Source organism: Eurosta solidaginis, chromosome 4 (genome assembly GCF_040869045.1).
Source record: "Eurosta solidaginis isolate ZX-2024a chromosome 4, ASM4086904v1, whole genome shotgun sequence".
Classification (NCBI taxonomy): Eukaryota; Metazoa; Arthropoda; class Insecta; order Diptera; family Tephritidae; genus Eurosta; species Eurosta solidaginis.
Genome location: NC_090322.1, coordinates 24,528,357 through 24,550,880, shown reverse-complemented (window position 1 = coordinate 24,550,880; position 22,524 = coordinate 24,528,357). Strand labels below are relative to the sequence as shown.

Here is a 22,524-nt window from a genome sequence, read left to right as displayed (position 1 = left end):
CCAAGATCATTTTGATATATAGAAGTCTATATCTATCTCATTACGGATTTACGTTATGCGGACAAATTTAATATACTCTCCTCAGCTGAGTATAAAAAGCTTATTAAAATGTATGCAGATAGACCCAATTTTGGTCAGAACAACGTCTGCCGGGTCTGCTAGTTTTGAGTAAATCATAGGTTTTCTGCAAAGTTTGCGAAAAATATTCAACGCCTCAACCTTTCCCAAAATATTCAATATTGCTTATTTTATACAAAAATCTTTTTTACATAAAGTAAAGAGTATATAAACTTTGTTGACATAACAATAGCTGGTAACGGCATAACTAATCGAGGTAATATAGACTTCCATACATCCGTCCGTCTGTGAACGCGATAACTTGAGTGATACTGGTAATGCTACCATTTCTGCGCTGGTGTGGTATTAGCGTGCTCCGCTTACCACGCCGAATTGCACCCGACAAAGCAACAAAAAAAATTTAGAAACAAGTTTTTTCAATTAGGTATGTAGTGTAGCGTATTTCTGCTAGTTAAAACTCATCTGCTTTGTAGATGTCGTTCGAAGTCGGCGTAAAACATGTAGGTCACAACGCACCAATTTGTAGGAATGATTAAAAAGGAGCACGAGGCAAATTGGAAGAGAAGCTCGGCCTAAACATCTTTTCAGAGCTTATCGCACTTTGTATTTCTTTTATTTAATCATAATCCCTGTTATGTGATAGGCACGAGGAGCGTTGCTGTTAAAAAGTCGTGGAATCTGCCTACTCTACCAACTTTGTGCACCACTGATTGATTTGACTGGGTTAGTAATCTTTGTTGAGTAACTATCGCAACTCTTATAACGAAAGTGTAATAACTATCAGCAGCATAGATTTATTATGCAGATCATCTGTGCACGCTAATTAGAAGATCTTACAATAAAATTGCTTTCCCTGCCATTTATGTTTTGCAAAATGAATCTGAGCTGCCTATATGCCACTATGTCTGAATTTGGTTTCCCCGCAAAACTTATACGGCTGTGCAAAATGACGTTGAGCAACACCATCAGCTCAGTGAACTCCACAAACAGGCGTCGGACCTTTATGCCCGGCGAATCCAGTACTCAAAGAACAATACCCAAAACTTGCGGAAGAGGAACGCACATTCCCCAGGGAAATGCGATTCGCTCTAGCTCAACTTCGATCTGGATACTGTAACAGGTTAAACTCTTACCTATCCAGAATCAACCCCGTCATACAACATGTGTCCCCACATCACACCAACCATCTCTTTAATTGTAATGTGGAACCAACGCCTCTAACACCCCTCTCATTATGGTGCCACCTGTTGAAACAGCAAGTTTCCTTGGACTCCCGTTAGAGGATATTGATGACAATTTGTGATCGGGCGCATCTATTGGATGGGGCGAAGCACTACTACAACAACAACAACCATCAGCTCAGTCATAATTTGGAGGGACCTCTCCAAGCCGCTCGAAACTAAACGAGGTTTCGAACAGGGTGACCCCCTATCGTGTGATTTCTTTAATTTGTTGCTGCAGACAGTTATACTAGCTTCAAACTTAACCGCTCTGAAACAACATTCTATAAAAGCGTGCAATTACTGGCATATGCTGATGGCATTGGTATCATCGACCTGAACTCCCGCACCGTAAGTTCTGCTTACTCCAAACTGGAAACAGAAGCGGTAAAGATGGTGAATGAGGACAAAGCGAACCACGCTACTGTTGGCAGCCATAATTTCGAAATAGTAAGAGACTTCGTTTATTTGGGAACCAGAATTCACACTAACAACAACATCAGCTCTGAAATTCAGCGAGGAATCACACTTGCTAATAAATGCTACTTTGGACTAGGTAGGCAATTGAAAACTAAAGTCCTCTCTCGGCAAACGAAAATCATGCTCTACAATTGCCCATCCCTCTCTCTACCTCTCACTATCTCTCTTTATCGCTCCCTCTATCCCTCTCGACGTCTAGCCCTCCCTCTCTCTATCTCTAACTCATATGCTTATGACTAACGTTTTCTTTTCTAAACGAAAATGTCACCTTAACGCTGGCCCTACAAAAATCGATGATCTCTTAAGGGAGAGGAGCACTACATTTCTCCAAATCCTACTTCCAGAAATATGCTAAAGTCTTAAATGTGTCGACCTTCTTCTTCTTGTACTCCCTAGGAAGTTTGCTTTCCTCAAATGCGAGTTTCGGATATTGGACTGTGAGAACAGGGTTCGCCGGGCTTTTATCGACATTAAACATTTGACTTTGCCGACTCATCGTGGATGAGGCTGGGGCCTGTGCTTATGTGCTTATGCTCATCTGCTTCAAACGGCTGAGTTCTTGTGCACCGGATTTATGCATAGTGCTTACGGATCAGATCAGATTTCTTTTAGGAGGACCGGCTTTCTCGGTATTCCACAGAAACTGTTTTCTCAGCATTTCGTTTCTCTGCTTTATGAGGAGTAATCCCGCCTCACTGTGTAGATGATGCTTTGGCGACATAAGAAGACATCCCGTGGTCTTTTAAAATGCTTGCAGTTTCCTCCAATGTGTTTTCTATTAAGCTCTGCGAACATACCGCCGGCTGGCCAATCGCTTTAGCGCAAACTACGGAGCGCCTTATGGCGGGACCAGCAGGATGCCATAAAAGTTTTATAAAAATGAGGGGGTCGACGAATGCTGGAAGCATAATGGAACCATCATTTGCTCGTGACACACTGACAAGAGTGCGAGCGTCCTAAATACATTTGTTTTCGGCAAGCGCAGCAAAACCACTTCTCTGGGCCGTGGAAAGCGTATTGTTATGACCTTTCTCCTGTTGGCGAGCGGATAGTCAAAAGTTGAGTTAGCTAATGCATGCCAATAACAAATAGGAAAACCTTTCAATTTGGTAGAAATTCAACGGGATGAGGTGCAATTTAAAAAAAATTCTACTCCTCCCCTGCACCTACGGGAAAGGATTCCTCGGTGGTTACTGTCGGCTTCGCAGCATGCCAACGGAAACGGCTCTCCATTCGATTCCCTAGAACACAAAGAGTTTGCTCTGGGTGTCTTCCTAGACATCGAGGGGGCGTCTAACAGGGTCTTATCTGGGGCCATCGAAAGGGCTCTGGTTGGTTTAGAAGTCGAAGGGCTCTGTTGAATTCATTAGTAAACTTCTCTGCAGCAGAACTGTCACAGTGAGCAAGGGCCACAATCGAGAGGAAGGTGTGAAGGTGCACGCCACAGGGGGTGTCCTATCTCCTCTTCTCTGGGTTGTGGTAGTCAACGATCTTCTTGTGGAGCTGGAAGCCAAGGCTGTCGGGTGGTTGCCTATCCTTGCTATCCTAGTTGGGGGGAAATTTCTGGGCACCCTGCGCGATGTCCTGCAGGGCTACTTGAACATTGTGACTAGGTGGGCTGAATCATGTGGACTGCCAGTTAACCCGGAAAAAACGGAAGTGGTTCTTTTTTACAAGGAGGTATTAGATGCTTGCTTTCAGAAGTCCCACCTTCTATTGTACAACCTTCACTCCAGTTATTCCCCACTAGAGGAGTAGGGGAACCCATATGTGACAGGGGACCAGATCGAAGTTGTACAGAAATTTTGTGGGGGGGGGGGGGGGGGGGAGTCCTTTGCCAAGAGCTAAATGTAAGCTGCTAGAAAATCTTAGTCATATTTTTTTGTGTTATTACTTTGACATAACTTTCATGAAATCATCTCTTATCTCTTCCAGAGGGCTTGATACCGCCGTTTATCGTAATGTGATTAAATTGCATCAAAGCTTATAAAAACACGCCCCGCCAGCCATTTTACTGCAACACATTCAAAGAATTTTCAATGTTAAAGCACACCTCGAATGCCGGTGGCGGTGGTGGAGGTGTAGGAGGGCCCGCTAATGGTCAGCTGCGAAATAATTCAAGTAGCGCCAATGCTACAACAATTGCTAACCTTAGCATACACCTGCGACCGCCGCAGCCATTAAACATCTCCACATTAAGTGTTACGCAGAATGCTTTGCAAACGAGTACTACATCGGCTACAGCGAATGGAGGGCACCGCATACCGACCCTATTAAATACCGCATCCACACCGCTTTCGGGAGGCACGGCAAACACGGGAAATGCTGTTACAACATTATCACCAAGTGCTGCAACGAATACGGCAGCAACGACGCCAGTGACACCTCTCACTCCGAATGGCATTGGCAATAATATACACACGTATACCAATCAGCATATATTAGCTTCAAACAACAACAATAATAATAATACTCACAACATCACCGGCGCTACCACATTAAATAATAATACAAATAATCATAATCATAGTAATCTTAATGCTACTCATTATAATAATCACAATTATAGTAATTGCAATAACCTTGCGAATGGTGTATTGATAAATCAATCGAAACATGGACCTGGACCGAGAGAGGCGTTAACTAGTTTGGGTCTTTTATGCTTAGGTAATTCTTGGATTTTAATTCATTTATTTATAGATAAGGTGCTTTTGCACAAAGTTGGAAAGCAAACCTTTAATTACGAGGAGTATGCCTTAGGTATCTTCTTTGATATTGCCGAGTCCTTCTATGAAATCAGTGAAACAGGGCACACCGGAGGGCGCCCTTTTCTTGGGACACTTGTCATCATACAACTGCTCAGACGGTACGACGAAGGACCCGTAACGTCAAGCCCACCCGAATGCTTGCTAAAAACTTAGCTGTTAAGGAGAGAGTGAATAAAGCCTTTAAGACACTACATGTAAGCGCATTAAAAAATGATTGAATGTGCGTGGCGCTTATCGCCGTCCCTATCAGCGGGTATTTCCAGCGAGAGGGGAGCCTATCCTCTACTATGGAGCTCCTGCTTGGTGAACAGCGACACTAAAAAGGGCTTGCCTTAAAAATATAGAAGAGTGGGGTCGCGTCTCGGCATGTAGGTCGCGTCCCGCCAATTTTTAGAAACAAATGAAGGGGGAGCACTACGCAAATCGGAAGAAAATCTCAGCCTAAATCTCGGATGCATAAACACCTATGTACACATATGCATTTTTATACTCAGCGTGCTTTGCACACAGAGCATATTAACTTTGATTGGATAACAGTTGGTTGTACAGGTATAAAGGAATCGAGATAGATATAGACTTCCATATATGAAAATCATCAGTATCAAAAAAAAATTTGATTGAGCCATGTCCGTCCGTCCGTCCGTCCGTTAACACGATAGGTTAGGATAAGTTAGGTGGTAGCTGCCCTGATAAGGATAGCTCACTTGGACAACACGAAGGTCTGTTGTGATACCACATACACCAAAAATAACGGTGACCTAGATCCAGCTACTTAGAGAATCGTTGGGTAGCAACGATAAAGCTCCGAATGATACCGATCTCACTTTGGATATATCCTCGGGAGATCCAAGTGAGTCGCGACCGAAGTACTTTCGCCTAATTCTGGCAAAAGCTGGACAATCAAGCATAAAGTGATTTGGTGATTCCACCTCACGATAACTTGAGTAAATATTGAGATATCTTCACCAAATTTGGTACACGAGCTTATCTGGACCCAGAATAGATTGGTATTGAAAATGAGCGAAATCGGATGATAACCACGCCCACCTTTTATATATAAAAAATTTTGGGAAGCACAAAAACCTGATTAGTTAGTAAATAATACACCTAGAATGTTGAAATTTGACATGTGGACTGATATTGAGACTCTTGATAAAAATTTGAAAACAATTTTTTAAATGGGCGTGGCACCGCCCACTTGTGATAAAATCAATTTTACAAATATTATTAATCATAAATCAAAAATCGTTAAACCTATCGTAACAAAATTCGGGAGAGAGGTTGCCTTTACTATAAGGAATGCTTTGAAGAAAAATAAACGAAATCGGTTAAGGACCACGCTCACTTTTATATAAAAGATTTTTAAAAGAGTCGTGGACGAATAAAATAAGCTATATCTTTGCAAAAAAAGAGCTTTATATCAATTGTATTTCATTTCCGAAGTGGATTTCTAACAATAAATAAGAAAAACTTCAAATTTTTAAAAATAGGCGTGACACCGCCCCTTTTATGACTAAGCAATTTTCTATGTTTCGGGAGCCATAACTCGAAGAAAAATCAACGGATCGTAAAAAAATTAGGTACACAAATTTTCCCTATAGCAGGAAATATTTCTAGAAAAAATGAGCGAGATCGGTTAAAGACCACGCCCACTTTTATATAAAAGATTTTCAAAAGGGTCGTAGACTAGAATAATAAGGTATAACATAGCAAAAAATAGTTTTGAATCAATGATATTTCACTTATCAAGTTTTATTGTACGAGGAAATGGGGAGACATTTTTTTAAACGGGCGGTGCCACGTGTTATCTAGAAAAGTAATTTATCTGAAATGAAATGTACAATTGAAGCTCACGCTGAGTATATAATGTTCGGTTACACCCGAACTTATCATTCCTTACTTGTTATTTTTCTTATTATCCACAGTTGAAATTAATTACCTGCAATCCAACGGCATATATTTTTATTTTTATTCTTTCATACCTTGCAGTTTCGCTCCTTTTAGCTTTACTATCGCTAATATTCCTGTTGAAAATTTCACCAAATGCCCGTGAAGATGCTTTGACTCGCAGCTCATCTGAGGATTTTGTAATTGTCTACGATGTGACATTGGCGCTTTGTGCACTTTCGTTATCGCTAAATCTTTGTTGTTTGCTGGTATGTGCAATACAGTTTCTATTCGCAGTGAAATTATTGAGATCACCAATGTTTGATGGCAGGTAAGTGGGTGCGCGCGTAGCATCATTCATACATATATTAATTCGTTAATTTTATACACATAAAAGCACAATTGAAAATGCTTAAATATTAAATTTTCTTTTCTTATTTTAGAGACAATAAATACTTGGAAAAGTCAAGCGCAAGTCGTACTTGTGCAGTTGGCGGTTTCTTTATATCCATACCAATTTTCCTCACCGGTTAGTTGTTTCCCCTTTTTTCCTTACCATTAAAAAATCCACTTTTCTTATTTTTATGCACTTTTTAGGTATAATACTTTACACCTTCAATCATTTCCATTCGACACCAGCAATTATAACCAGCGTTCTAATCGGCATTGGTATCGTCTTTTGCGGTGGTGCAATGGTTCATAATGTTTTCATATGGCAAAAGGAAAAAACAATCAGTTATCGTAGTCCACCACTAAATGTGTCCATGATATCACATATTGGCCCACTTACACCGCCTGCACAATTTGTCAGTAGCCCTCATCATACGCACTTTATGAGTTATGCACCATCGCATATGCACAGTACACATGCTCAACCGCAGTCGCAAGCACAAACACATTTGGGTGGAGTGACAACATCACATCCGACATCCGTCACACCGGTCTCACCAAATCATTCACATGGCAGCTTTAATGCACTTCTCTCAGCTGGTGCGCTCAACCCATCATTTCTCATGCGTCCATCCACGGCGACGCCACCCACACCAAAGCCTTTGCCGTTGCCGCCGCAATTGTCTAATGGCGGTGTTTGTTTGGCGTTAAGTGCGCGTGAGGCTAGCGGTTCAGTCAGTCCGGGCTTACCGGGCGCACTCGATATGAGTAATATAACAAGCCCATCGCTGCATGAGCTATCGACGTTAGTATAGGCGTTGACACTGTTGTTGTATACCTTCTTCATGCATATTTCTTTGCGTGGGATTATACTAACATTTTATGTATATATTTTTGTGCACTTTTGTTTAAAAAGTATTTAAGTTTATAATTTATTAATTTCCACCAATCTATACGTTTACCGACCACTCATGAAATTCCTCTTCTAGTTGAATTTTAAATTGTAAATGTTATGACAGCCGGAAAAGGAAGTGTGAATGTTATCGATAGATAAAAAAAGGCGGCAAATCGAAAAGTATTGTGAAGGCCAGTTTATCTTCTTTAATAGGGAAAATGTAATTAAAATAAAATTAAAGTACATAATATAATTGAAATAAAATAAAAAAATAAATTAAATTTAAATAAAATAAAAAAATCAAATGAAATAAAAAAGTGAGGTAAAAATTTAGTCAAAGGAAATAAGACACTATAAGATAAAGTGAAGTGAAAAAGTAATTTGGACCATGTTTACACATTCACTAATCTACGGGAAAACTGTAAAACAGCGGTCGGCAGTTAATATGCGTTCAAAAATATCAGGATATGTGTTAAAGCTTCAACTAGGATCCAGATTATTAGCTGTCAAATTTTCACATTCACCGGCATAAACCTGGAAGTGAGATTTTATGTCACAACACCTTTTTGCATTGGTGGCCTTCGGCCTCTCTTATAAAAAACTACTCTGGGGTGATCCAACACCAGCTCGAGGATCAAAATTATATCCGCGCAGACTACCTTTTATGCATAAGTATGTGTGTGTGTGCACAAGAAAATCGTCAAAACTACACCAAACTCATGAAAATGTTCAACTTTTTTGGCAAACATCTCCTGAACATATTCGTTTTCCACTTGCGGATAATTTTTGACACCTCCCCCAACATTTTTGGACGTGTATCAGCAGAGGACCGCTTCTCTATGCTTTGCTCACATACGTTGCATCCCTAGAAATCAGTTTATTAATTGTCAAATCTGTTTGTTCTTTCAATGCTAGTCTATTTTCTTCGAATTTTAATTTATTTTCATCATTTTTTGCTTCAGTTAAAACAAACATTTTCAGCTATTTTTTATTTATTCTGTAATTTTTAATGATTCATTCTGTTAGCACATTGCTCACTCTTAAAACAAAAAATAAATAAATGTAAGGCGCGATAACCTCCGAAGATATTTTAAGCCGAGCTTCTCTTCCAATTTGCGCCGTGCTCCTTGAAATTTTTCTTACAAATTGGCGGGACGGGACCTACTTGTTTTATGCCGGTTCCGAACGGCATCTGCAAGGCAGATGAGTTTTCACTGAGAGCTTTTCATGGCAGAAGTACACTCGGAGTGCATGCCAATGACTGCCGAGGGGCGACCCCATTAGAAAAATTGTCTTTCCAATTGAAAAAACTTGTTTCGAAAATTTTTAAGTTGCTTTGCCCCGGGGGAGTAAACCCAGGATCTTGGGTGTGGTAGGCGGAGCACGCCACCATCACACCACGGCGACCGCCGTGCTCACTCTTATGTATATTATATATATATTCAAATATTCATGATTTTTAATCAAAAATGATAATAACACAGCAGACACAAAAATATCGGTTTCGTTGACTGAGTCATGAATCAAAATAGGCTCAGATATGGTCCAATCACCATCCGCCACAGACATCAAAAAAAAAAAAAAATGATTCACAACGTTAGCCTTTCCAACGTTAACGCAAAAATATATTTCTTATTTACTCAATACAAAGCGCAATATCTTAACTCCTCCCTTTTACTGTATTATTATTACCAAAATTGTAGCTGTAAGGCCACACCAATTTAAAGAAATCAATTACAAGTGGTATAATTCCACTTCGGAAGAAGCTCGGACAAAATAGCCAAGCTGTAGCCAATAATGTATATAATTTTTTTAATATTCTGTTGTAAATATTAGTTGTAATGTAAATTTATTGATTTCGATTTTAAGATTTTGATAATATAATAAGTACCACTAGTTAATTTTTTTGTTCCTTTTTTAAGTAAACATTTTTTTAGAAACAGTTTTTTAAGAAAAAAGTGCAACATTTGTTTGTGTTGTGTTAACAATTTTGTATAGTGCTTACATCCTTAAATAAATTTAATAGGCTTTTATTTAAAATATATCATGCTTGTTATATTTTAGTCTAAGCTTTAAATTTGCAAATTGCTCATATTTAAATGAGTAAGTTATTAGTTAGTTTATATTTAAGAAATTTTGAATTTAGATATGTAAATAGCCATATAAACATAAAATGTTTATAAAAAATAAAAAAATACCCATTAAATTTTGTGCTTTTGACTGATAACAAAATATAATTGTTGTGTCTACATGTAAAACCATCCTAAATACAAAGATTTCTGAAGAATAAAGATGTTGCATGCGCGAAATTCAGTGTTAAGCAACGGAGCTTCACAAAATTCTAGTAGGCCACTTCCACCACACCACAAACTTTAACACAATTTTTAACATAATTTAAGCACAAAAAATACACTGATTGGAGTTTAAGAGAGTAAAAATTAAAATTCTGAACAGATTAGCTGAATAAAAAGTGTACAAAAAACTGTTAAATAACTAGTACAGACAGTGGTAGTTTAACACATTCTGATGTGGTGAGTGATGAATGTGACCTACGAGAGTTTTGTGAAGCTTGCTTTACACTATTTTTCGTTCATGCAACATCTCTACTTTAAAATTGTCTCTGCTAAATATTTACTAACTATTTTACGTTAGGTTTACTTTTAGCGCCAAGTAGAGAAAATAAAAGTTTTGTTAATTTGTAATGTAAAGTTATGTCATGGGGTTTCTTTTCTGGATCTCTAAAAAAACAAGTTAACTGTCATTGGGTGAGTCAGAAGCAAGTGTTTTCGGGGTTCTTGAGGTTAGGGTTACGGGCCAATCGCTTACATTGATTTCCATAAAGTAGGTTAGATCAGCTGCTTTATCTGGATATGTTGATATGGTTATAAGTCACCATTAATTGGCTCTTTAGTTGTGGTTATGATTATGGTCACGGTTACGATACAACTTGGCGCTATCACCGACCAATCCACGTATTTAGCATTACGTTATCGACTATTCGCTTAAACGAAACACACTGGAGGAAGGTGCAGGCCTGACAAAACACCGCGCTCCGAACTGCCACAGGATGGTTGCTAATGTCGCCGGAACATCATTTACACAGTGAGGAGGAAAACGAAATACTGAACCGGGGCTCTATTCTGTATCTCGATTCGAATAGAAATGCGATCCGAAAGCTGTCAAATCAGAACAATATTTTTTTTTTCAAATCAGAGAGCGTCATGTTTTGAATCGAGTTACATGATATGGGCCCAGTTTCTGTTAAATACACAGGAATCTTTAGCCGATGCCAAAGTTTGAGGTAATGTCGCCGGAACTTCATGTACACAGTGAGTTGGAAAGGAGGAAAACGAAATACTGAACAGGGGGTCTATTCTGTATCTCGATTCGAATGTTGTTGTATTAACGATACAAACAAGGCTTTGGGAAGTGTTATCGATGTTGAAAGCCCTTTGCCGGATATAGATCCGGTACGTTCCGGTAACAAACCACCATTAAGTACTAGCCCGACCATCCCGGGAACGGTTAATATGACCACATTAAACATTCTATGCCATAACGCCATCCCTTCCCCCTAGTTCGATTCCAAATCTTTCAAATCACAGACATTTTTTTTGTAATCCAAAAGCATCCTATTTTGAATCGATTTACATGACAAGGGCTCAGTTTCTGTTGAATACACAGAAACCTTTAGACGATGCCAAACTTTGAGGTAATTTGGTTAATGTCTGAAGAAGTCGAATTCCTGCTTTTGTAAATTGGACTATTTTAAGAATTGTGTAACCCGCAGCAACATTTACGGGCATCGCAAGTTTGAGACTTCGTACTGTTGTTGTTGTTGTAGCAATGCTCGCCCCACCTAATAGCCGCGACCGATCACAAATTGTCATCAATATCCTCTAACGGGAGTCCAAGGAAACTTGCCGTTTCAACAGGGGTGGACCATAAGGAAAGGGGTGTTAGAGGCGTTGGTTCCACATTACAATTGAAGAGATGGTTGGTGTCATGTGGGGACACATTGCAAGCGGGGCATACATTTTGTATGTCGGGGTTGATTCTGGATAGGTATGAGTTTAACCTGTTACAGTATCCAGAACGAAGTTGAGCAAGAGTGACACGCGTTTTCCTGTGGAGTATGCGTTCCTCTTCCGCAAGTTTTGGATAATTTTCGTTAAGTACTGGATTCACCGGGCAATTCCCGGCATAAAGGTCCGACGCCTGTTTATGGAGTTCACCAAGGACCTGCTTGTGTTTTTCCACTTCATACGGCTGGGTTCTCAGGTGCCGTATTTCCTCAAAATGCTTACGGAGATGACTCCTTAAGCCCCTAGGCGGTGTTGGTTCATCAATCTGATGTCTGTTGGGATGCCCAGGTTTCTGGGTATTCAACAGGAACTGTTTGGTCAGCATCTCATTTCTCTCCCTGATGGGGAGTATTCTCGCCTCATTATGCAGATGGTGTTCTGGGGACATAAGAAGACAGCCCGTGGCGATTCTGAGAGCAGTATTTTGGCAGGCCTGTAGTTTCTTCCAGTGGGTGATTTTTAGGCTTGGCGACCATATGGGTGACGCGTAGCACGTAATCGGCTGGCTAATTGCTTTGTATGTAGTCATGAGCGTTTCTTTATCTTTTCCCCAAGTACTGGCAGCGAGGGATTTGAGGATTTTGTTACGGCTCTGAATTCTCGGAACAATTGCGGCTGCGTGCTCACCAAAATGTAGATCCTGATCAAACGTCACACCCAAGATTTTGGGGTGTAGGACAGTCGGTAGCGTAGTGCCATCGACGTGAATGTTCAAAATGGTCGACATTTGGGGCGTCCATGTTGTAAATAAGGTCGCGGAAGATTTAGTCGGTGATAATGCCAGGTTTCGCGAGGCGAAAAAACTGAAGAGATCAGGGAGGTAGCCGTTTATTTTATTGCATAGCGCATCGATCTTTGGGCCTGGGCCTGTGGCCATTATTGTGCAGTCATCGGCGTAGGAAACGATTGTGACTCCTTCCGGTGGTGAAGGTAGCTTAGATATGTAGAAATTAAACAAAAGTGGGGATAGGACACCACCCTGTGGCACCCCCTGTTTAATTCTCCTTGGTTTTGATGTTTCGTTTCTAAATTGCACCGATGCCTGCCGACCACCCAGATAATTTGCGGTCCACCTTTTAAGACATGGGGGAAGGGTAGACCCTTACAGGTCCTGCAGTAACGAGCCATGGTTGACCGTATCAAAAGCTTTTGATAGGTCTAGCGCTACGAGTACTGTTCTATGGTGGGGGTATTGATTTAAACCGTAATTTATCTGGGTGCTAATGGCATTTAGCGCGGTGGTAGTGCTATGGAGTTTTCTGAAGTCATGCTGATGAGGGGCTAGCTGCAAATTTGCTTGGAAATAAGGGAGCAAAATGGCTTCAAGCGTCTTTGCCACTGGCGATAGGAGAGATATCGGACGATACGACTCACCTATGTTAGCTGGTTTCCCAGGCTTTAGTAGCGGGACCACCTTGGCCATTTTCCATTTCTCAGGTATGACAAAGGTGGAAAGAGACAGATTGAAGACATGCGCTAAATATTTGAAACCCTCTTTCCATAGGTTGTTAAGCATCGGCATGGCTATGCCGTCTGGGCCCACTGCTTTGGATGGTTTGGCACGACCAATGGCGTCCTCAACCTCTTTAGCGGTGATGGTGATTGGTGACGCGCTGAATTTGTGTTTATGTGCGCGTCTGTTGGCTCTCCGTCTATCTTTGTCGACCGTAGGATGCATTATATATTGTCCTTTTTTGAAGTTTATGAAAGTGCGTTTTTCAGTGACGATGAAGTCGGCGGTACGCTCAAGCGAAATAAGTATGGGCAGGTGGTCGGATGCCAATGTTACCATCGGCGGCCAGTTGACGCAGTTTACGAGTTCTGCGCTCACGATTGAGATATCTGGCGAGCTGTGACAGCTTCCTACCATACGTGTGGGGGCGTCTCCGTTTATTGTGCAGAACGTCGTTTCTTCTATTTGATCCGCCAACATCTCACCCCTACTGTCCGCCCGCAAGTTTGAATGCCATATATCATGATGGGCATTGAAATCGCCTAAGATAATGCGATTGTTGCCAGTGAGTAAGGCCCTGATATTAGGGCGGTATCCACTGGGGCAACAGGTGGCAGGAGGGATGTAGATGTTGATGATTTCTAGGTTTGCATCGCCTGACCGGACTGATAGGCCTTGACGTTCTAAGACATTGTCCCTGCGGTCGATGCCAGGATCAAATATATAATATTGCACAGAGTGGTGTATGATAAACGCGAGACCGCCTCCATTTCCTCTCTCGCGGTCTTTCCTGTGGACGTTATACCCAGAGCAGGTCTGCAATGCAGATCTTGCTGTGAGTTTAGCTCTTGAATCGCAGCAATGCGGATGTTGTGCCGCTTCATGAAATCGACTATCTCCGTAATCTTCCCAGTTAGTCCATTACAGTTTAACTGCAGAATTCTGAAGTGCATAAGGGGAGACGTCGCCACTCTGGGGGTAAGTGACGGGTGACTACGCCTGGGTTGGGGAAGGCCAGGACGCAATTGCTGTTGTGGCCCTAGGACTGGGCGTCCTTGGGCAAGCATTGGGGTACCCGGATGATTTGGGTTTGCGACCTGGCAACATGGCGCGATGAAACCCGTCGGGGGGTTGCCGTCGCGGAGACCAGAACATCTAGGGAAGTGGCACCGCCCAAGGCAGGAGCTGCATTGGGCGGATGTCGCAAGCATATATATTCTGTGCTGGCAAACGGTGCAAACGGAGGTAGGGACTAAGAGTCTGTTTCCCTGACCTACACGATTGCTGCCGGAAAAGAGGGGAGAGAAGACGGGGGCAGGGGCTGTTGCTCAGCGCTGCTTCCGACTCTACTACGAAGATTGTAGTTATGAGTGGTTGCAGCTGTTTGAGTTGTTGACGCCGTGGGGCGCGAGCAGCAGCGGGTACTTGTTGTGGCTTGCTGAGCAGCGGGGCTGCTGGAAGGTAGTGGGGGACGCTTAGACGTAGACTACGGGACGCCCTTGGGCGTGAACAGCAAGGAGCCACAAAAGATTTATAAAAGTTACGTGGACGTCGGGTTTTGGGATCAAGCCCAGAACAACCTGTCCGATGCAACCATCCCTTGCACGAGACACACTGAACAGAGTATGACCGTCCTAAAAAGATTCTTTTCCGGCAGATGCAGCAAAACCATTTCTCAGGACCGGGGTCAGGAGACGGACCCGGATTGGATTCGATGCCTTCCCGGAGTAAGAGAATATGGAGCAGTCCTGCTGCAAGGAGCTGCTGGGAGGATGACAATTTGTGGGGGGGACGAAACAAATTAGATGGGGTCACTTCGTACTCGTCATGGCTGGTGGTGAAGCGATCGAGGCGCAACACTTTCGCAAAATTAAATGATAAAGCACTTTTGATAATGTTCCTACGAAATAGAACTTACGGCTTGGGCCGAAACACGTATCACTAGATCAATTATCTAGTTGTAGCACGAATTTTTACTTTCCATGGCACGTGAAGCCTGGTCCGATCATGGAGCAATACGGAGCGTCACCTGTCATATCAATACTTCATATTGCACCGGCCTGCCTTCGGAAAAGCTGCGTATGACTCCTCGAAGAGGATATACCGTTGCGATCCAATATGCCATCGAGCATTTCGAACCCGTTTTTTCCAACCACCTGAAGTCACAGGGTTTTTATAAAATATTGACAGTAACACGACTGATGCTTGCGGATTGTTGGGACTTTCCCCTCCGCTAATCATGCTGTGGCATTTGTACCATGTACAATACTTTTCGACTCCGACTGAACCAGCAACCTTATGATCTTTTAATTTCGATCCTGTTTGAAGAACCTCATCATTGTTTAAATTCTCAAATTAATTTTATACAGCTTTTGTGATAGGAGTGTGCATAGGAAAAAGTGTATCGACCTCCTCTGAAAGTATGTTAGCAATGTTTATTACTTTTATTTGTGAAGGCTGTCATACCCATTAAAATTACAAACAATTCAGACGCCTTAAACTCGCTCCGTTTTATTTCGTGCATAATTCAATTCGTTTATATAATAGCTATCTTAATAGAACAATTTCTAAATTAAATCTTACATACATACTTAATATATATTAATAAAAAGTTCATAAAAACAATGACAATTTTCGCAAATAGAAACAATTTTTTTTTACTCAAAAATTTAAATTAACATAGCATTAATCTACATACATAATATGTATCCACATTAAAACGTATCAGGATGTATGGGAAAAAAAAATGTTGAAAATGTGCTCCCCGGGTGTCCTCAATTAATGATTACGCATTGACGACAGAGATGAGTTATAAAGAAAAAACAGCAAAATTTTTTTACAGGCTGCTGATTTTTTTTAATATTTGAGATTTCCACGAAGTAGGTGTTTGAACCAGGGAGGGAGGGTACATTTTTCAACATTTTTAACGATACGTTTTAATATACATAATTGTACACACCAATGGATATTTATATATATGAAAAGCATTTATTTTTAGACTGAATAAATGCGAAACTTATAAACATATCCGTAAAAGTGTGGTGAAAAAAGGCAGTAAAAGCTAGACTTAACATTTTTTCCCATAAAACATAGTCATCGTTTTTTTTTTTCATAAGGAGAAGACATACACTAAACTTCGAAATTATTTTAGGTATCATTTAGGGAAAACTTCAAAACCATTTCGAAATTGTTTCGAGACTATTTTCGTGTTATATTGTATAAATCGATGCGCCCATGTTTTATGGAAAAAAATTATAAGTCCATCTTGTACTGCCATTTTATTCTTCTAACGCGCTTTTACGGATATGTTATTAAGTTTCGCCTTGATTCGCTATTAAAATAAATACACTTTTTATCGGTGGCCTTTCATATTACCCCCTTATACATAAAAAATAAAATTGGTTTGTAAATTCCTAATAATTGGAAATTCGTACGAAAATGTATTGTTTATGAATAAGTGGGTAAGTTTTAAATTGCATCCTTCTTATGTAGCTAAAATAATTTCGTATTCGCCATTTCGAAAATTATTTGGAAAATAAGCGGAAAACATATTCACAATCGTTCATATCCTTCCAGTTTCTATATAAATATAGGTATAATTTACATTGTTGGTTATATGTTAGTTTATGCTGCACAATAATTTCCTCCGTTCTATATTATATATCGCTAAATCCAATAAAAATTCTGAAAACAAAAACTCTTGTAGCGCTGTACCAGCGGCATAGTTTTAAGCCCACATTTAAATGTCTCAAATTTAAGCTGTAATAGAAGATGAATTATCAGTGAAATATAAGTTTCATGTGCTTAAATACCAGATATTACAAATAACAGTTGACCAGAAAAGATATGTCTCTCATTTCCGCCTCAGGTTTCACACAGCGTGATCTGCTTTGTTCAAAAGTTATTTGTTTTTTGAGGCTTCCTCTTAAATTAATATGCAACTCACTCAAAATAGCAAATACCTCGTAGCCAATTGACAACCTCACCTACCTAAGCAAATGGTCGGACTTTAATGATCCCGCATAGGACCCTCAACATCGATAAAACTGCCAAAAACCTTCAGGTTGACGAGCTTTGCGATGCATTTGCTAGTTTTTATAATGGATATTTATTTTTCAATATGGACATAATTTTAAGTTGAAATTCTACAAAACCCCTGAGTTGGCGTAATTTTAAAGTATGGGGAAGGCTACATTTAGGCTCCCGAGCCGAGAACAACCTATGTATTGTAGACAATTTTTTCAGCACGCCTTGTTTTAGCTAAACTTACGTTCTAATAACCTTTGTAACTTATATACCAGCATCTGATAGGAAACGATCTATTACGGAAAATATAGGTGCTGGGAACTGCTATTTGTAATAAAAATGCAAAATAATCACTTTAGTCAACCTCTGCATGCACTCCTTGTTCAGCAACCGCTGGTCACTTTTCCGCACCACTAAATAGCTGTGTTAGACCCGCATTTTGGGTTATATCAACAATGTCGATGTTCGGTTTGCGTGCAGGTGCTTGCATTGGCGGCAAATTGAGTATTTCTATTTGACGACTGAACATCTCATTGACGCTGCGCCCTACCAAGCGTGCCGTCATCTTTTTGAATAAATCTTTCTTTGTCTTATCAACCTTATTGCCCTTCAAAGGCGCCCCGCTTACTTTCTCATCAAATTTCTGCACATCCGCTGCATTTACATTCGGTATATTACGTAGTACATCGCTTAGAATGGGAAATTTAGGACGTAGTAACTCATAGAATTGCACACCAAGCGTTATTAGACCCGCTTGATTGGCCTCATGCATACCATGCACTTGTAAACCTTGCAATACTGCATGGAATGCAGTTGTGGCTTTATTTTGATCCATTAATTGTATATCGCTCGAGGCCAAAAAACGCATTACGGGCGCCACAACATTCACCGCCTTCATGCTACATGCGCTATCCTGCCAAGAGAGTGCGGCCATTAAGGTCATGAGTATATAATTGCTTGTCGCATCGTTTCGCAACAACTTAACACCCAAATCGCTAATTATATCTGACAGGAGAGCAGATTGTGCAGCGCGTGTATGCGCTGCGCCATCCATGGAATGTTCCTCCGGTTCCATAGCAACATCGGCTACATTTATCACCGCTGGCACATTGTCCGCACCAGCTCCAACAAGTGCAACTTTTAGTACATCCAAATATTCGCGTGTCAACGAACGATTCAACATATCCTCCAGTACTTCCTGCGTGTCATTTGTTTCTTCATTCAATTGACCCGATTCGTAAAGGGACGAAATATATGTCCAGCGTTGTATCAAATGATGGCACATGAATGGCGCCAAATGTGCAAATATCGGCACCAACACCGTATCGTAGAAGGCGGGCGGGCAAGAGTAGATAAATGGTTTGAAGAAAACGCGCACTACGGGACGCAAGCGATAATCTGGTACATCTTCAAGTGAAGCGAAAATGCTATTGATTAGCGCATCGGCGATGCCCTGCAACTGATAAAGATCACGCCCCAGCGACGGACCAGCTGAACCCATCATGTGGTAACAACTATCGTAGAGTAGTGACATAAATTGCTGTATACGTTCAACGGTAGTTGACAACTTTTTCACGCTGGGATCTAATGGATCAGCAGGTGGAGTAAATACGCCCAATAAAGTTTTCTTCTCATGATCCATCATGGTGTAGACATTGCGAAAATCCTCTGAAAGAAACGACAACGCTTGTGGACGATAGAGCTCGTTGAGTACTCGCATTAGCGCAAGAATGTGTGGCAGCAATGGAATGACATGTGGTGTGGCTGGATTGCGACAAATGGGATTACCATGCTCGGTAAAACCAACAACAAAGCCTCCTCGTGAAGCGCGATCCGGATCATCAGGCCAAGTGCAACGCTTAATAATACCCAACACTACATTCAAAGCATCTAATAAATGGCCACGATTCACACTGTTAGGATCGGCTTGTATTGGCGTTACTGCCGGTTTATTAAGCCCAACAAATTGTATGAAATTGTATGGCGTTTTAAATACTTCTGCGAAGGTAGGCCAATGTGGTAGCGTATCGCGCATTATATTTGCCACAAATGCAGTCTGTCGTTCATAATCACAAAAATGATTCGATATCAAGAGTAGAGCCTCCTGTAAGGTGGTACGTTCCATCTTACTCAATACATTTCGTGGATCATCAAGCAAAGCCTTAACATGTGTATCAATCTGATCGAATACGGGTAATAGCAATAGCGGATATTTATGACCCAGTTTGACCATTAATGAAGCAGCATGACGGTGCAAATTTTTAACAGCCTGTGCGCGTGTTGTTCCTGTATCCACCTCATTAGCATCACGAAAAACAAGCGCTTGGAAAATACGCTCTAACACACGTGGCAATAATGCTACTCCGCTCATAGCAACACAATTATTTAGTGTTATTTGACACGATGACATGCTGAGAAAAACAAAAAGAGCGGAAATGCAGGAAAGAAGTATGGAAAGTATAAGGGGATTAGTTGTTTCCACTTTTAAACATTCCTCCAATAAACGCAAGCCTGACTGTACGGCAGGGCGTTCTGAAACCAAAAGAATACGACTAAGAACACCATCGATAACGCACACCAATGCCTCCCATTCCATATAAACCGGATCTTTAACAGAACAATTTGGATTATCACGTTCCGTGTGCGCCTTAGCTAAACGAGCATTAAGCCATTGTTCGCAATAGTTAAATGTAATAATTGGCTGTATGAGCGTAGACTGACGAAACACCTCTAAGAAATCTGTGCGGCAACGATGATAGAACACCGCAAATTCTTCTTCACTATCATATTCCAAGCATATGTAAGCGGCAGTAGATAACGTGGCGGGCAACGTACGTGTGCTTGGATATAGTGGTTTTATAATACGTGGGGCGACAACGTCAATCATTTTGGGAATGTAAGGTACCACCACAGGATCCTTCGAAATGCCATCATGCTTAAGCAGCACATTCCAAATAAGAGTAGAACCATGAGCAACCGTCATGGAGGGATGGCGTGCCAAATAAAGCAAACATTCAAGAAATATTTCAAAATGTTGTGGACGCTGTATGCTACCATCCTCTTTACCCCACAATAATACAATTTGCTGTGCCAAACCACTCAACATATTTAGGAGCTTTTTAAGAAAATTATGATTTTGTTCAAGTGCTGCGCTAGTAATTGCATCAGGCAGCATTTGACTAGCTGTGTAAATATAACGCATTGGCTCTTCACTGAAAAGCATAAGGAGTGGTCTACGTTCCTTTACTTGTCCTTTGCGCTGGGTAATTTGTGAAAGACATTCGGCGGCGTTAGTTTGGAATGCTTTATCATTCAATAAAATGCACAGTATTTGTAGTAATTTACAATTATTTAAGGTGATGTGTTGCATTGAAACCCATTCCACAAAACCGGTCAATGTTAGTAACACCACCTCCACAACTCGACCATGTGCGCTAGCTTTTTGATAGTTTCCATGTGCGGTAGCGTCACGAAATCCTGTTACATGTAATTCAATTAAACGTCGAAAAAAATCAAATATATCATTCATATTATTGGTGAGCGCTTGATACATATCTTTGCGTCGTTGGTTTGATTCAATCGTTTGAAGGAGCGCAACATCTTCAACGAGACGCAAAAAAACAAGTAGCACCAACTCTGTTTGCGGTTCACCCTTTGTGCAAGCATCAGAAAGTTCTGCTAATAGTGTAGTCCATTGTTGTGGCCATTCTCGTTTAATCATTTCGACAATTATGCGCGACAACGCATCTTTCAAGTGGGCCAATGTAGCATCCTCTGCTGGTCCTACACCAAAATGTAACAATTTCATGGCATTCTCTTTAATGAATAGCTTCTCTTCATGTGAAATGCTATTCCATTTAAATTTAATTGTATATTCCATTAATTGTAACCCAAAATGTTTCACATTTTGTCCAAATTGTTGTCCGCTTGCTAAGTAGAGACCAACTTGTGCACAGAGCGGTGATTCTTCTTTGAAACGTTCACATGCCATGTAGGCTTCCATGCGTGATTGCTGTGCTGTTTCTGGACGCATAATCAAATCAACAGCTTGGGCAAGCTCTTCACCAAGTGCTGCGACATTACCAACCCCACCACGTTGTGTCATATTAACACCGTTCCAGCCACTATTAACGTTTCAAGCTTTACAAGGATTTATTATACCACGCCGTTGATCCAGACTAGCCTGTATTATCAGATACATGTCTTATTACAGTGTACGAATTTTTGGTGAATTTCATTAATACTCACAAATATTTCAAGTACCACGGTTATGACCACCACCCCACACGCATGAACTTTTTTATTTTATAACGTGAAAATTATAATTCTCTGCTGGTCTATATTTTTGTACGTATATTCCGTTCGCCTTTCGTATACTCCTTTTTGCCAACACTAACACACCTCTGATAACCAATTTTTCTCCTTTGAACTCCTTCACCGGTGATTATTTTTGCACAATTTTATCTTAGAACGGGCGATTTGGTTTCTCTTTTTTGTGCAAAGAAATTTTGAGTGTTAATTTTTCACAAAAGAATACTTCATAAAATGTGCTTAAATTTATTTATTTCAATTTTTCATTGCAGCAACCAGCACAGCATACCCATCTAGTTTTTGCTTTTTGTGAGGGCTTGAGATTTCGATAAAGGACTACTCCTTTTTTCTGATACACCAATAGCATATTTAATCGATGACAATTCGATAAGTATATTTTAAACTAAGTTGATAGGTATACTTGATTATAAATATATTTGTTTCCTGTAATGCAAAAATGTAATCAACCAAAAAAAAAAAAAATGTGAAGCCCAAAAGTACTAGTACTATTACCTATATATAGAGCCACATATCCAAAGCATGCAACTCTTTGTTTCGAGAGAGCGCTGTCAAAATGCACATTTTTTATAACATTTATCAATGATGCCACTCCAAACAAAAATGTATAGATCTGAAAATGTAGATTTTTGACATACATTTCGGCGATTATAGTTTCAATCACTTAATAAAATGATAGTCGTAAAATATTTATTTCCTTAAAGTTATTTTACAATAATACGACTAGTTAGAGTTAAATATAAACAAATCTAAGTAAAATTTACATTTCGATTAAATTAATTAGTCAAATATTGTAACGCTTTAACTCGCAATGAAAACCATATATTCTTTTGAAATTTCAGTAAATCGGACCTATGATATAATAGTTAACATTATTTAACGGATAGGGCTTATCCTGCATGTCTGGCGTTCC

The 22,524-nt window shown here is 40.4% G+C and overlaps 2 protein-coding genes across 14 annotated transcripts in view; one reads left to right on the top strand and one right to left on the bottom strand.

Moving 5' to 3' along the window:
- LOC137249334 (uncharacterized) overlaps positions 1-9,214 on the top strand; it is a 62,554-nt gene extending 53,340 nt beyond the window's left edge. For 8 of the 9 annotated variants that reach the window (XM_067780706.1, XM_067780711.1, XM_067780708.1 and 5 more), the window contains 4 exons: positions 3,714-4,445; positions 6,536-6,764; positions 6,877-6,962; positions 7,031-9,214. In XM_067780706.1, coding sequence (XP_067636807.1) covers positions 3,818-4,445; positions 6,536-6,764; positions 6,877-6,962; positions 7,031-7,638 — 1,551 coding nt within the window. In that variant the 5' untranslated portion in view covers positions 3,714-3,817 and the 3' untranslated portion in view covers positions 7,639-9,214. Of the gene's footprint in view, positions 1-744; positions 802-3,713; positions 4,446-6,535; positions 6,765-6,876; positions 6,963-7,030 lie in introns of those variants that run through there. The other variant, XM_067780712.1, reaches the window with a different exon arrangement.
- A 6,527-nt stretch (positions 9,215-15,741) lies between these two features.
- On the bottom strand, positions 15,742-22,125 carry Ranbp21 (exportin-5-like protein Ranbp21). Of its 5 annotated transcripts, none has more exons than XR_010952344.1 (4): positions 21,531-22,070; positions 17,637-21,465; positions 16,992-17,015; positions 15,742-16,956 (listed from the first exon to the last, which is right to left on the bottom strand). XR_010952344.1 is itself a non-coding variant. In XM_067780686.1 (4 exons), exon 3 carries the CDS (start codon positions 21,385-21,387, stop codon positions 17,680-17,682), a length of 3,708 nt encoding a protein of 1,235 aa, XP_067636787.1. In that variant the 5' UTR covers positions 21,388-21,465; positions 21,531-22,037; positions 22,107-22,125; the 3' UTR covers positions 15,742-17,015; positions 17,637-17,679. The 5 variants fall into 5 exon arrangements, 3 of the variants coding, with proteins under 3 accessions (XP_067636787.1, XP_067636788.1, XP_067636789.1); XR_010952345.1 differs by having other exon boundaries at positions 17,647-21,465; XM_067780686.1 differs by adding an exon at positions 22,107-22,125 and having other exon boundaries at positions 15,742-17,015; positions 21,531-22,037.
- Positions 22,126-22,524: the final 399 nt, after the last annotated feature.

Excerpts from the sequence above, each read along its gene's own strand:
- Ranbp21 (XM_067780686.1), bottom strand. The coding sequence starts at position 21,387 with ATGACACAACGTGGTGGGGTTGGTAATGTCGCAGCACTTGGTGAAGAG.